Source organism: Miniopterus schreibersii (assembly GCF_964146895.1).
Source record: "Miniopterus schreibersii genome assembly, chromosome: 5".
Taxonomy (NCBI): domain Eukaryota; kingdom Metazoa; phylum Chordata; class Mammalia; order Chiroptera; family Miniopteridae; genus Miniopterus; species Miniopterus schreibersii.
This window is the reverse complement of record NC_138106.1, coordinates 49,751,867-49,767,041: the sequence shown is the minus strand read 5'-3', so window position 1 is coordinate 49,767,041 and position 15,175 is coordinate 49,751,867. Positions and strand designations below refer to the sequence as shown.

General features: G+C 49.8%; 1 protein-coding gene across 1 annotated transcript in view; it reads right to left on the bottom strand.

The window, feature by feature from the left end:
- Positions 1-656: 656 nt before the first annotated feature.
- Positions 657-15,175, bottom strand: part of GPR156 (G protein-coupled receptor 156) — a 71,600-nt gene continuing 57,081 nt past the window's right edge. Inside the window, exons 8-10 of the mRNA XM_081138308.1 lie at positions 14,528-14,764; positions 8,168-8,326; positions 657-3,756 (exon numbers count right to left, since the gene is read on the bottom strand). Coding sequence (XP_080994434.1) covers positions 2,416-3,756; positions 8,168-8,326; positions 14,528-14,764 — 1,737 coding nt within the window. The 3' untranslated portion in view covers positions 657-2,415. The remainder of the gene's footprint in view (positions 3,757-8,167; positions 8,327-14,527; positions 14,765-15,175) is intronic.

The window sequence follows — 15,175 nt, the reverse complement described above, 5'->3', positions numbered from 1 at the left end:
CATAGTTTTTGAACCAAAGTTAGAGAAAATTGGGGATATATTCTCCATCTTTCTAACTAAGTCTATCGAGGGTTATAAAGTCACTCCAGGTAAAACGGATAATAGAAGCCTCTACATAACTGAGTTTGAAACAGGGGTCCCCAAACATCCTTTCTTATTTAACCGTGGGGTCAATTTTATTTGTGGGTATTCAAGAAAGGCTGAAGAGAGAATGTGTGCTCCACCTGAGCCCTGAAGGATGAGTAATTCACGAGGTGCACAAAAAGAGGAAGAATTCTAGATAGAAGAGGAATGGAGATGCAGAAAGGCTAGGATGGCGAGACTGAGGATATAGGAGCAGAAAGAGTGCGAAAGGTAGAAGGATGGCCAGGGTTAGAGCCTGCACAGTCCACGGTCATGAGCAGTAGGCTGCTAGTGGTGACACCACACTGGGAGGGAAGGAGGTGAGGCCCAACCACAGGACACTGTGGGTGGGAAGAGTCCAGGGTCTCCAGAGTTTCCTCTGTCCACTGGGGCAGGTGTTTCTGTTATAAGTGAAGTTCGGCAGAAGATGCACTTGAAACCCAGGGTAACCAAGGGCAACTCTGGTGGCTGCGTGTGCACTCTGTGCTTCTACTCCCCAGCCTGAGACCACAATTTCTGAAGAGACTTGCCTTGAGAGTAATATCTCTTTTATTAAGGTATCACTTGGAAAGCAAACAAACAGCGTAAGCAGACACTACAAACCCACACACAGAATAAATTATGACATTTGTATGTAAAAGTAGATGACAGAAGAAGCTGTGCTACCAGAAGGGCCTCCCAATGCAGTTTCTGGAGATTCATGAGTGTCAGCAGCCCCTGTGAGTCCATGATAAATCTTCTGTGAGATATTTAGAGCCAAGGCCCCCCCACCCGCCCCCAGGCAGATCTAATGAGGTTCAGATTCCTGCACATGAACATGTACACACACATGGATGGGCAGAGGACGGCCTCTAAACAACCAGCTCAGTGACAAGCAAAGTGGACCCGTCTGTGCTCTCCCTGTGGCTCTGGCAGGAGACGACCTCCTGGCACTCATCCTTCACCAACTCCCTGCCTCCCTTGGGAGCTGCAGGCGGGCCCCCGAGGCAGTGTGGGCTACTTCCCAAGGTGAGGAATCCAGTTTTGTTATCTTGGGGCAGGTGTCCTGGACTCCAGGGTGAGAACATCTCAGCTTTCCTACACTACCCTTACTTTATTGCCTGGCTGTTTGCCACTCCGAGAAGTATGAGTCAAGAGATATATCCCCAGGAGAATCTACTAACTTGGAGTCCCATGAGCTGTGAGCAAGTCCTACATCAGCCACTCTCCAGCAGTGTGAAGTTGTGAAAGTGGCCTCGGTTCTCCAAGCCTCATATCCCCTATCTGTAAAAATAAGAACGAGAGTGTCTACTTCCCAGGGTTATCATAAGGAATTACTGAAATTTGATATTGTCAAGTACTGTGCCAGACTCAAGGTATATTTTCAAAACCTGTTTTCTTCCCTGCCTTTTTCCCCATTTCTTCCTTTCTATTTCCCCAGTTTGTATTTCCAGGTTTATGTATCCATTGGTGGTCATGTAACCCCAATGGCACCCAAAGCACTTCTTGACCAACAAGGCCTCCTCTACCCCAACAGAGATTGCCAGTGTGGTCTTCCCCCTAGTCCAAACCGACACCATGGGCAGAGTCAAAGGGAAGGACCATGGGACCAGAAGAAAGTCTGGGCATCAGGTGCCATCCGAGCTTGGCAGAGAGGTCTGGGTAGGCTGTGGCCGCATAGAGAAAGGACTGTCTCAGGGATGACAGTGAGGTGCCATAATGGCAGAAAGACATGAACAAACAGTGCTGTAGAGGTGGCCATGGGCTGAGTCTGGCCAGAAGCTGGAACTCAGGAGTGGTGCTGTTTATAACCTTTTGCAGAAACAAGATTGAGCTCCCTGACAAGCGTGGGACACGAAGCATGTAGGAAACTCATTTTTGTAGCAGGTCTGCCACCAAAAGGCCAGTTTGATGGGTCATAGTCCACAACTCTGGTTCTGCAGATATTTTCCTCCCACCTCTCCATCTGTCCACCACCCATTCATCTGGTATATATTAACAGCTTTGTAAAAGGCTGACCGGGGCAGGAAAGCTTCTGTGCTCATTTAGCACCTTTTATCCAAAGAGTATCTTTTATGATACTCAATTGGAGTCTTGTACCAGGATGCTGTGAGGTAGTAACAAGACAGACAATACCCAAGAAGTGCTCAAGGTAACATAGGACTCAACTGAGCATAAGTGAATCATGGTAAGGACTGGTCAAACGCAGGGTGAGGGTGTGTTCCCCAAAGGCCAGAACTGCCCTTCCTCCTGTGGGCCTTGGTACAGCTTGTCCTGGACCAACTTCTCTATCCAGACCTGCCCTGCTTAGTTTTACACCAGTGTGGGTTTCAGGTCATCTTTGAAGTTCACGATAGGCTTTGAGCGGGCCCACAGCTTTTCCCAGGAAGCCAGCCCCCCAGCATGCTCAGGGTCAGTGTCTGATGAGCCACTGTCACTGGAATCAGAGGAACTCTGGAAGCAGATTTCACAGTAGGGCCGGTGGCAGTGGCAGAAAAACTCGTCTGAGCTGCTGGACTCAGTATCAAGGTAGTTGCATGGAGAAGAAAGGGAGGGACAGCCTGGGGACCCCGAGGACTGCAGCTGTCTCTGCTCAGGCAGATCTGGTGAGGCTCTGGATAGGCGGTGGCCAGCGGGACACTGTGCCCGGCCAGAGTCAGCAGGCTGGTGAGCGAAGGCTGCAGGGCTCCTTCTAGCCCCCTGGGGCTCTGCCTGGCATTGTTTGCTGTCCTCCAGGGTGCCTGGCTTGCCTTGAGGATCTGGGAGTCCTGAAGGCTTCTTGGAAGAGGGTGCATTGGAATCAGCAGTTTGAGGGTCCAAGCAGAGGCTGTCCCTGTTCTGCACATTTAACCCACTTTTTGCACCAGCTATAATCCTATTTGCCCGATGCCCCACATAAGAGGGTACAGAGCCCGGAAAGTGTGAGCGAGCCCGCTGCACTGCCCGCCTTCTCCTCACCATGTGTGGGCTGAAGCCCAGCTCCTTGGAGAGAGGCATCTTCTGGGGGCTGTGGGCAGCACTACTCTTCCAGGGCTGCTGGGGACAAGACAGGGAAGAGGTGACAGGAGCCTCAGCGCCCAGGCCCAGATCTTGTAGGACTTCTTGAAGCTTCTCTCTGATCACTGAATTGACCCTTGACAGCTGCTTTTGGGGCTCCCCTGAGTTCTCCAGCTGCCCCTGTCTCTGGGGAACAGAGCCTTCTTCACCTGGTATGAGACTCCAGTGGAGGGCCGTAGGTACCTGATCTTTTCTTTCTGTCCCCTGGCTTTGCTCAGCCTGTTGCTTCTGGCTGCAGCCCAAGTTTAAATGATCAGAAGAGTCTTTCAAGTCAGACACCTCCTTCTGCCCCGGGGAAGAGCCAGTGTCCTTCCCAGGCCCCTCGAGGCTCTGTGCACTTGAGGAGAGCACTGAGGTGCTCTGGGAGTCCTGGGCAGCCGCACTGGTGTCATTCGGAGGGTTAGAGAGGCATTTGGAATGCCTTGGAGTTGCTAGGCCGTGCACAGGGGCTGCAGCCTGGCAGTCCTTGCTGTGGGAAGAGGCAGGGAGGCCAGCCCACTCTGGGGGGTCATAGGTACACTCAGCTGACATAAGCCTCACTAGCTTCTCTTTGGCGTTGTTGACTTGTTCCTGCAAGCTTTCAATCACAGCATTTTTCTGTAAGACAAAAACAAAACCATCAATGAAAGATGCCTCTGAGGGTTTTCGCACTGTCTCCCTTGGTGGAGAAAGTGTGGCTCCAGAAGACTTGGTTTAAATCCCAGTTGCTCTGTGTATTAGCTAGTGATCTTAGGCTCTGGGGAGATACCTCCACAAAGTGAAAAAATCAGATGCACACACGGTGCTTAGTACAATAACTGACACATGGTGCTCAATAAAGGTTAACTACGATTTATGGTTGTGTGATCTTAATCTCCCCCTTCGGCCCCCACTCTGTGGCACTGTCTGTGAGATGGGAGGTTGGAGTAGACACAGCTTGCGGGCTGCTGGCTGCCGGCTGCTGGCTGCTGCACACCCTCCTCAGAACCGAGACTGCCAGGTCGCTCTGCAGGACACAAGTCTGAATAAGGCCCAGCTCTGGGTTTATGACACCTTTGCAAGACACAGACGAATTTGAGGCACATCTCAAGGGAATTACTGAACGGGGAAACAAGTATTTTTCCTTTTGCTAAACAGACTAGAAAATGGAAAAGCAGAGAGAAGGGTGGAGATTCCTGGGCCAAAGAGGTAAGACTAGAGCCAGCAGGGGCCAATGAGATGTTATCTCCTCCCTTGGCTGAACCTCAGGGTGGAAGGTGAAAGCTGCCATGTGGCACTATCAGTTATTGGTGTTCTCCTAAAGAAGTGCAGGCATCAGAATTATTGGAGAATTTTTTCTTCCTTTCTTTTTTTTAAAAAAATATATCTTTATTGATTTCAGAGAGAGGAAAGGAGAGGGAGAGAGAGAGAGAGATAAAAACATCAATGATGAGAGGGTCATTGATCGAGCCTGCAACCCGGGCATGTGCCCTGACTGGGAATCGAACCCTGATTGCCTGGATCCTAGGTCGACACTCAACCGCTGAGCCACGCCCGGCCGGGCTCTCTCTTTTTTTTCAAATAGGATTGTTGGGCCTAAGTCTCTGATAGTTTGATTCAGTAGATCTAGAATGGAGCCCAGAAGATGAATGAGGCTGGGGCAGTTCTGCTACTGAGCTGCCCACCTGTTGCATAGCTTTTAGTTGATAAACAGGCTGTGCCCAGAAGCCTGGCAGGTGTGAGCTGCAGGGGTGTGCCTGTACTAACTGAGATAGATTGTGGGCATGGAGTAGGGGGAAGAGAACCGGCTGTGGGTGTGCCCCGAGCATCCTCTGGCAGTAACAACAGCTGACTCTCTAACTCAGACTTTATGTCCACCTTCTGAAATTTCTGATGATAAAAAGCAGTGGAGCAGGGAAGAGATCATCATGGGGAATGATGGTCTTGGGGCAGACAGCCAGGGTCAAGGGTTTGGGGAAGGTTATAACACAAGCATTGTGTTCCAGGAGCTGCTTGCCCGAACACCAAAGTGCTGACTCTTTGTTGCCACCCTCTTTAGAAGCCAAGGATGGGCATCTGGACATCCATTTATTACCCTCTAGAAATAAAAGGCTGATTCCCTTCTTTAGGACACTTGATACCTATGGACCAAACCTGTGGTGCCTTCTCAAGTTGAGATGGGAGAGTTGCCCAGGAGTGATGCTTTCAGAAAGCAGTACTTTAAGTAAACCAGTCCAGCAACCGTCCCTGGCAGCAACCCCACGGCAGACCTGCTGCTCCCTATTTATAAACAGGAAGGTGATTTCTCTGATACTGGGACTCCCAGTTTCGTCCTGGTTTAATCTACTTCTTTTGTCATCAGGAGAGCCCCAGGCCAGTGAGCAACTGCTGAATAAGCGGAAGGGACCTGCGTCCTCTCCTGTCCTCGCCCGCAGAGTGGCAAGGGCTGGGCGCTGCCGGGGAGTGTAGGTGACTCGAGGGCTCGGGGAGCAGAGGGTGAGTAACTGGGAGACAGGCACTCAGGCTCTTCACGACACCCGGGTGGTGCCAGGCAGCTCTGGAGCATCCCATAGTGGTGACTGTGCCGGTTGCACAAGAGGGGCCCCTGCCCTCTTCCCCCTCGGCAACCCCTCCTCAGGAAGGGGGGTTCGGGTGGCCTCAGGGGGCCTCTACTGCCTCACAGAGTTAGGAGGAGGCCACCAACTGCGGACAACCAGTCAGCCCGGCAAGTCGACCCCGAGTGCTGTCTTTTTGTGCCTTGCCCTTGCCCGCAAGTTCCTTGGAGCGTATAAAAGAGGATCCGTGCTGAGTTGGGAAGAATCCCCTTCCCCCAGCAGGCCGAACGTCTGAAACTGGCTGGTGATGGATTTAGAAATGTCAGTCTAAACAGCAAGTTTCTCTTCTTTCAGAGACAAAAGTGGGACTCTGTTTTCACCACGGCTGCATACTAATTAGAGGCGTGGTGTGAGCCACTGCCACCGACCTACCATGGCAGCTGCGTCGAAATGAACTTATTAATTATTATTTTGGTGCATCTGGGGAGGCAAAATACCCACAGGTGCGTTTCACAAGGTACAGGCCATAAGGAGACATGCAATCGCCCTCTTGTTGCTATGGCTCAAAGAAGGAAAATAACTGGGTTTCCTCAGCCTCCGAGTGTGGAAGGGAGGTGCTTCAAGTTCCGGGAAGGTTCTCCCTGTTGGCCTTCACACGGCCTGGAAGGTCAGTGATGGCGCCACCTCGAACGGCCCCGGGGAAGCCCTGGCCACAGGGGCGAAGGGGGGAGAGTGAGAGAGTGGGCTTCCCAGACCCTGGGAAGGTACGAGGAAGACAAGGGAAGGGCGGCAGAGGGGCTGCCTTGGAGGGGAGCTGGAGTCCGGGTTTGTGCACATGTCGAGAAGAGACACGGTGTTTGTCCGCCAGGCAACGCCAGGGCTGGGCGTTTAGGTCCTGGGACCTCTCTCGGCCTGCGAAGCGCCCTGGGGCAGCTGCTGGTCTCAGGCCTTTTCTGGGAAAGATGTACCAGGGGTAAGGTGTTGGGGGGAGGCCAGCTTTTCACTGCCTGTGCATCTGCTCCCTATTAGGGCCCTTCCTCTGCAGACTCAAGGCATCCTTTTTGGACAGAGCAGACACAGTCGCTGCGTGGGAAACAGGGCAGTTAGTGTGGCAGAGGTACAAACAGCACGTCATAAATTACCATCAGGCTAAGGAGTCAGGCCACTTGGCTGCTCCAACATTAGCTGATTGTGAATGAAAACCATCCTGGCTGTTCTCGCCAAGTTTCTGGCCTTCTGTGGAGCTTTAAAAAAAAAAAAAAAAAAAAAATGCTTCTTTGAAGACTTCACAGAGTATCAAAGGCAATGCTACTCCCTTGCCAGGTGGGGAGAAATCTGGCTTTGCAAAAGGCCCTGAATGCTTCATAAATAGTACAGAAATAGAGAAGTATTACTCGGATTTTTTAAAAAGGTCCAGACTGAGGGTATGGTGTGGGAGACCAGAGGGGCACAGACAGGGGTGCAGGGGAGGTTCATCCCCTCGCTGGCTGTGTTTCGAGGGTTCCCATCTCACCATCTCTCACACAGGAACTCCTGATACCCACGTGTCAATCTAATTACAGAAAAATACCATTTCCCAAATAGCAGCTACTCAGGTATGTACTGTACTGAAGAAAACATGGAATATAATTTAGTGTGAGAAAGTACTGACTAATTCTTCTGGGCCCCATGCCTCCTTTCTGAGGCAGTGCAGCCTCAAGCCTCTCCATGTGCTTTCTGCTAGTCCACACCTCCGTGCCCAGTTCTGGGAGAGGTGCCAACTCCGGCTTAAGTACAGAAGAAGGAAGGGCTGGGGGCTACCTGGTCCCCTGTTGGTGCTACTATGAATTCGGAGGCCCTATTCAGCCTTCCTCCCCATCTATAGACGCTTATTGACTCTCTGGGTTGGTGGGATGACTGAGATCTCTAGTTAGAAACTGAAAATACAGTAGGGGCCCCATAAGATCTTGTACATGAAGGAAATTGCTCTATGTAAGGAAAGAATGTATCATACAGAAGCAGCTATCATCCACTACAACTCGGGGCCTTTCCAATGATGTTCCCCTGGCCTGGAATGCTTTTCCCTGAACTCTCTTCTGACAAGCTTGAACCTTCAGCTCTCAGCTCAGAGAGTCTTGTCTGACAACTCTAAACCAGGTTCCCTTGCCCTTACTACCCACTATTCTGACTTACCACCCTGATTTTTTCCTTCATTATTCTCTTGATCAAGATCTATTTCCTCCCTTGGACTGAGAGCGCCATGAGGGTAGGGACTGTATTTTATTCATCAGCAATTAGCACAATGCCTGGCACACATCTATTCCGTGAACGAATAAAGTGGGTGAGGGTCAGCAATGGGAGGGTCACTGAGGAAATGTCGAGGTTTTGTCTGCTGCCAGGGAAAGTGGAGGAGGGGATGGAGGAGAGGCAAGAACATTAGCAATGCGACATCTGGGGCCACTGGTATGTGACTGGAGTTCTTTATAGAGACTCTGCCAGGCAAGGGTCCCGCTTACTTCTGTGAGGAGTCTTTCCATGGAGGTTTTCTCTCCTCTGGCGTGGCAGTTCTGTTCCTCACCATACTGGGTATGGCAGCCTTTGCTGGGAGTGCTGAAATATTTGGCCATGCATCTAATTGTTTGGTTTTCCTCTTCAAATGCCTTCCACTGCTTCAGCTGTTAAATAAAAGAACACATGTTATTTATTTAATTACACACCCAGAAACACATTCTCTCACCCGTTCTCCAAAACACCAAGGAATGACGGTGATACGCAAATGCACAAACTATAGTCTCTTTGGAATGTGCTCTACTCTCAAGCTCATGGACAGTAATGACAGAAGGTACAGAGAATGTCAAGGTTATATAGTTTTTAAAATGCCAAAGGAAGACAACAGGTAGATGAAATAGCACACTCTCAGCTTGCCCCACCCATTGCCGACCTGGTCAAAGATGACCAGATTGGAGTACACTCCCAGGGCCACATTCTAAAGCCGGAGTTTATGAGCTATAACAGGGTTAAGCATCTCTGTATGTTTCAAGTGAAACTGTTTCTAGTTATACGTAGCTGTTCTTAATTATCCTCATTTGTTGAGTAATGGTGCGCTTACAGCGACTGCAAACCCAGTTCCCCGCTGGAGGACTTCTAAACCCAAATCAATAATCAAGGCTCAGATAGAAAACCACAAATGGCAACAAATGGCAATAAAAATGACTCTCTTTTTTCCTAGACAAATGAGGGAAGGCTCAAAAGGAGCATGACTGATCTAGGCCCAGGCAGCAGGTTAGCAGCAGGGCCACAGCTGTAACCGGGGCACTGTGCCACAGCCACGACCTCAACACAGCTGCCGAAGGCAGAGACTGTTTACTGTGGGGTCCTAAGGACAGTTTTTCGGGAGAAACTGGTTTTAAGAAACAACCCGTGGAAGCATGGGCTGGTTTACTTTAACAGGGATGGAAATGAGCATGGAACATTCACAGATAGCGGCTGTCCTCCTGAGCCCTCGGGACACTGTCTCTACCTGGCAAACACCAGTGACTCGGATGCCAGGAGAGGCCATGGTGCTGGAGGCTTCTGTTTTTCCCTTAGGAATCCTCTTCACTGAGAGTCTAGTTAGTGATGTACGCTGGGCACTCTGGCACCTTAGAAATGATACTGGTGACTATGGGGGGCCTCATGGGGAGCCTGGGACTTCTTTGCTCACTCATCAAACATTTACCAACTCCAATTTGATAAAGATCAGATAGGATTCTAAACCCTTCCCTCAATTTCAATACCACAGCTCACCTAAGTCCTCTTGGGTCCTCTGCTGACTCAGCATGAGCCTGTCATGATATCAGGAGTCTGTGATCTGTGCTGGGCCAGGTCAGGAACCTCCCCCTCAGGTGCCCTTCTCGGAAGCCTAGGGTGCCATCAGCTCATCACCCTACTCGGGAGTTACTGGATCCTGGCACCACAGGCTTGCTCTATGGTCCTGAAGGGATGGAGCAGATGCCTAGTGCTATTCTCCTAGTATTGACCCTAGCAGCATCATGGTACCAGCCCCCCTTATTTCCTTAGCAGTACAGCTTTCCCTCTCTCTCTCCCAGCACACTCAGGCCAAGCCCTTGCTGCAGGGCTGTTAGAGGAACTGTTCAGCTTTGGTGTAAGGGCATTTCCAGGGCTTTCCACCTGTCTCACCCTAAGCTGGCCAGGTGGAGCCAGGGTACCCCATGATGAAAGCCCTGGCCCCCTTAGTTCCCAGCTTGTGAAGATCCTGGTCCTTCAGACTTGACTCTTTGGGGTTTCTGAAATATAGCAATAAATGACCCTCAGGTCACAATTTCAGGACCTCTCCATGACCCTTCTTCCAGAAGGACAGGTACATTCTTGGTTTTACAGCCTCTGGGCTATGTAGGGGTGGTAGGCTAAACAATGGCCCCTGAAAGATGTTCCCCTCCCAAGCCCTGGAACTTGTGAATATGTTACCTTACGTGGCAAAAGGGATTCCGTAAATGTGCTCAAGTTAAAGATTTTGAGGTGGGGAGGTTATTCTGGATTATATAGGTGGGCCCAATGTAATCATGAGTCCTTACGAGAGGCAGGCAGGGGGGTCAGAGTCAGAAAAAGAGAAGTAACAATGGAAATAGTGGTCAGAAAGAGAGATTTGAAGATGTCACACTGTTGGCTCTAAAGAGAGAGGAAGAAGGCATGAATGGAAGAATGCAGGTGGACTCTGGAAGCTGAGAAAGGAATGGAAATGGATTCTCCCCATGAGCTTCCAGAAGTAACACAGACCTACTGGCACCTTGATTTTAGCTAAATAAGACCCATTTCAGATTTCTGAATTCCAGAACTAGAAGACAATACATTTGAATTGTTTTAAGCCACTAAATTTGTGTTAATTTGTTACAGCAACCACAGGAAACTAATACAATGGAATTAAATCTGAAGTAGTTAACAGGATACACTAGGGCCTTGAGAAGTTCACCTTTTAACCTTCTGCCACTCTCACCTTCCTTCGATTTGTGCTTCAAAAAGTGCAAAGATTTGTGGTGCTCCAAAGATAGCCTGTTCTCTCTCACATCTCTCTACCTCTTGTTATGATGTTCCCCCACCTGAATGCTACCCACCGCCCTCCTCAGTGGACCCTGGCTTCTCCTTCAAGACTGGGCCCATTTTCTGAGACGGTATCATGGAGTTCCCAGACAGGCTCGGGCGCCCATTCCTCAGCATCATGTAACATGCCTTCCCCAAACATTTAAAACATGTATCATAATTCCTTTCACACCTGCTCCCAACTACACCCAGAGATGGAGCCATGCGTTGAACTGCATGTTCCTAGCAGTTAATAAAGGAATGGATGAATAAATGAAGAAACTATTCCTTTAAAGAGCTCACCTCGCTAGTAGGGGCACTGAGACATATGCAGATAACTCTAAGGTAGAGTACAAAGTCCTAAGTACTTACATGGAGAAGCAGATGAAACACTTTGGGGGGTTAGAGGAGAAAACAATGCCCTATCTCAGGATCCATCTGCCTCTCAGAGGTTGGCGGGGGGGGGGGGGGGGGGGGGGGGGGGGGGGGGGGGGGGGGGGGGGGGAGAAGGTGTACAGTGTCGAGATGGCTCACAGGCAGGTTATCAACAAAAGCAGAGGCTTGCTCATTGCTGGGGATGACCTCAGTGTTTGGCATAAACACTCAGGCATTTCCTGAGGGCCTGTGTAGAATGCTCTTTGGTCCACTTGCTCCTTCAGCTATTTCACTCAGCTCTCTAGCGCAACCTAAGTGCTCCTGAGGTATCTGTGCCTTTGTTTTCATAAACCCCTCCCACGCAGTCCAGACTGAAGGCTCAGGGCAAGAAGGAAGTACCCTCTCCTTGCTCTCTTCCCTCCCCACGTAGCTCTCCTCTGATACTTTTCCAAATTTGCTCAGCTGTTTTTCTGTCCTGGAAATACACAGTGCAGCTCTCACTGGGAGACTTTCTTTTACCAAAGGCCACTGAGCCAGAGGGGAAGTCAGTTAAAAGGCACACAAAACAACAGATAAGCCTTATGGTTACTTTTAGATTTTTTAAAAAGAATTTACTTCCTAAACTTAAAATACTACAGACTATAAAATATATATATTTTTAAGTTTTGGATCATGGTCAGTTCAAGAGGAGAGAAGGCATGAGAGAGAAAACAGAAGAGGAAAGACAGAGTATAAGAAAGGGGCTCAAAACAGCTGGGAGGAAAAATGGGAACCAGAGAGAAGGCAAGGGAAGGGCCAACACTGGCCATCCTCCTGTTCCTGTATCCCATAATAATCCCACCTCCACCCTCACTTTAACAAACCGTGTGCTTGTCGCTTAGTTCAAACCTGGAAGTCAGATCTCAAGCTCAACTTCATCCTGCATTTTTCTGCCTGTGTAGATGGGAGTGTATCTAGATATAACTACTGTCCTCGGTGTTGAGGTTTCAAACACCAAAGAGAGTGGAAGTCTTGTGTCTGAGGCTGAGGATACAAAAGGAACAGGCGCGGGTGTTCAGAGAGGAGACAGAAGCAGAGCTGTGTCCTGGAGGCTGTTGATGCACTCACCTTTCAGATGCAGGCCTTGTTTTAGGTCAGGGAGGCTTCCCTCCAGTAGTTCCTCAGTGATTACTTCTGTCCCAAATTATTTTTATCTTCCAGAGATTCCTATTAGCTCTAAGTTGTATCCCTAGATCTGTTCTCCATATTTTCTTATCTAGTCTCTCAGTTTTTACCTGTCTCCTTATGTTCTGTTTCCTTAAACTAGTTCACCAATTCAGTATATTTTGCCATGCCTGGTGGCCTATTCAGGGTTTCTACTGGGGTTTTGAATTTAACACAATGTTCTTCATCTGAATTTAATATTTCAGGATCTAAGATTATGTCCTTCTCATGGTGGTTTGCTTTGGTTGAAGAGAGGCAATATTCTTTAAATCCTATGGACAAGACAAATTTGCTGTCTTCTAAAAACTTCTGTTTTCCTTCAGATGAAGGAAGCTTGTCCAAATCTCCGGAAATTTGTGCCCCTCTTCTTATGAACTGCAGAATCTCTTCATAGGTCCTTTCCCCCTGGATTTATAGTCCTACATGGGAAGAGCTATAGTTTCCTTGTTTAGTAAATACACTCCCTTGGCTTTTCCCTCATGGTCACAACATGGCTTCCATAGCTCCAGGCATAACAAACATTCGAGGTAGAAAGAAGGGAGAAGAGGTGAAGCCAGCCACACCCACAGCTTTTTCAGCAAGGCAAAAACTTTCCCAGAAGCCTCCCAGAAACCTTTAGTGTTCAGAACTGTGTCACATGGGCACCCTGAGCTGTAAAGGAGGCTGGAAAAGCGAGTGTTTAGCTCTTTCAGACTATATAGTGGGGGTCAGCAAGGAGGAAAGGGTTTGGCAATGGGTGGGCGGGTTACCAACAACAATGCCAGCCGCGGGGCCTAAAGGCAGGGCTTCCCAAAAGGCCCCTCCCCAGTCCCTTTTCCCCACCGCCCAGAGAGGATCAGCCCTTGTTTTTCATAACGCTTTTCTGCTACATTCCAGACAAATAAGACTCAGCTCTCAATGGCTTCCTTAAATTCAGTTCTCATAACATTAAGATTCAGCAAAATTCCCTCTAGCCTCTGGCACAGAGGTGATACCCACCCCTGGTTTTTCGTGCTGCTACAGGTATTTCCATACTTGCTTATTCTTTTGAGTATTTTCATGAGACTTTATGAAAAGAAAGAAGAATAAAAAGCCTATGCCTGTGTCACACCATCATGCCCCAAAGTCCACTCTTCCTTTTATAAACACCCTGGAGCCCTCCGCTGGCCACTTTGTCGGTCAGTGGCCTCATGGCCGAGCCATTCATAGTCAACCAGAAGCGGCAACGGGAACCAGAATGGGATGCTGAGGCGGCAGTGGGGTGAGCGAGGCCTTGGGGAAGAAAAAGGGAACTAGAAGGGAAACAGGCGAAGTGCCCAATGCCAAGTTCATTAACTCAGATGTATGTGGCTCCGTGGTACCCTCGGGCCCAACACGAATGATTTCATATCACTTTCCTTCCAGAGCCTATGGATTCCTTTGCCCTTCCCTGCAGATCCCTTTTTCCTCTTCGCTGTCTGGACATTTCTGCTTCTATCTTCCTCCCTCCTTTGATTTTTTTCTTTAATCCCCATAATATGAAACAAGTTTTTATTTCTCCTTATTGTAAAAAGAAGAGGAATGCTTTACATTTTCCTCTAATAAAAATAAAGGAGAAGCATTTGAAATTGCATAAAGTTCCAAATGAGTTTTCCCCAATGAATCTGCAATCTTAGAAAGACAGAAAGACAGATGAAAGAAAGAAAAAGAATGAAAGAACGGAAGGAGGGAAGGAGGGAAGGAGGGAAGGAGGGAAGGGAGGGGAAGGGAGGGGAAGGGAGAGGAAGGGAGGGGAAGAGGGGAAGGGGGAGGGGGAGAAAAGGGGAAAGGGAAAGGGAAGGGGAAGGGGAAGGGGAAGGGGAAGGGGAAGGGGAAGGGAGGGGAGGGAAGGGAGGGAAGATAGAAGGAAAGAAAGCCTCCTCACGCCCAGGCTAGTGAAAGAACGACGTTATCAAGATGAGGAAGGGATGGGGGAAGGATGAGCAGACTGGAGGATGGGTGGAAAAGCAGGTCTGCGAGCCAGCTGCCAGGGGTGGAAACGGGTGGCCACCACTCTCAACCACCCTGGCTGCCCTCCTTGCCGACCGGCAGCAGAGCTGTCTTCCTTCAGGAGAGCGAGGAGGGAAGAACAGAAGGAGCGAGCTCATCAGGAACCCGCCTTCCTTCTGACTCCAAAAGTCTCGATAGAAAACACAGCGAGCAGTGCATCGGGCCCAGCCAACCCTCCGGAGGGCCGGCCCTGCCCAGCTCTCCCCGGAGCCTACCTGGGGAACGAAGATGAAGCAGTTGATGGTGGTTGTGCAAACAAAGATTCCTCCGGATGTGAGGCCAAAGACCAGGTTGGGCCAGGAGTGCAAGTATCTGGTGACCACAAAAAGCAGCCCGGCAGCCAGCACCACAAGGTTGACCCCCACCATGATGGTTAAAGACTGATTCACGGGAGGAGAGCTGACGTGGTCGGTGAGGCCAGCCAGGTAGGCACCATACAGCAGCAGCAGGCCCTGGAGGTGGGGGAGAACCCGAGGCTCAGGGAAGTGGAAGAACACACTGCAGGTCCAAGAGCAGGAGGGCTGGGGCCATTTAAAATAAGGGTACTAATACCCACCTTAAAAGGTTGCTGTAGGGATTTACTCGGGCATGAGAGGACCCTTAGGGCAGCCCCTTAGACCTAGTAGGTACTTAATAAATGTTTTCCTCTCCTGCACTGAGGATTGGTTTATCAGAGGTCAGCAAGACAGGACTCTGCTGAGATAAGGCACAGGACAGGGTGGCACAGGTGGGCAGGAGCCCTACAGAAGGGGCTGCGGGCACTAGAAGGGCAGGGGGCGCATCGTGCTGCTGGTGGGGAGGGCTGCCACGTCCACTATGTGGTTTTGCACTGTGTGGAGCTGAGGGCCATGTGGAAGCTGAAA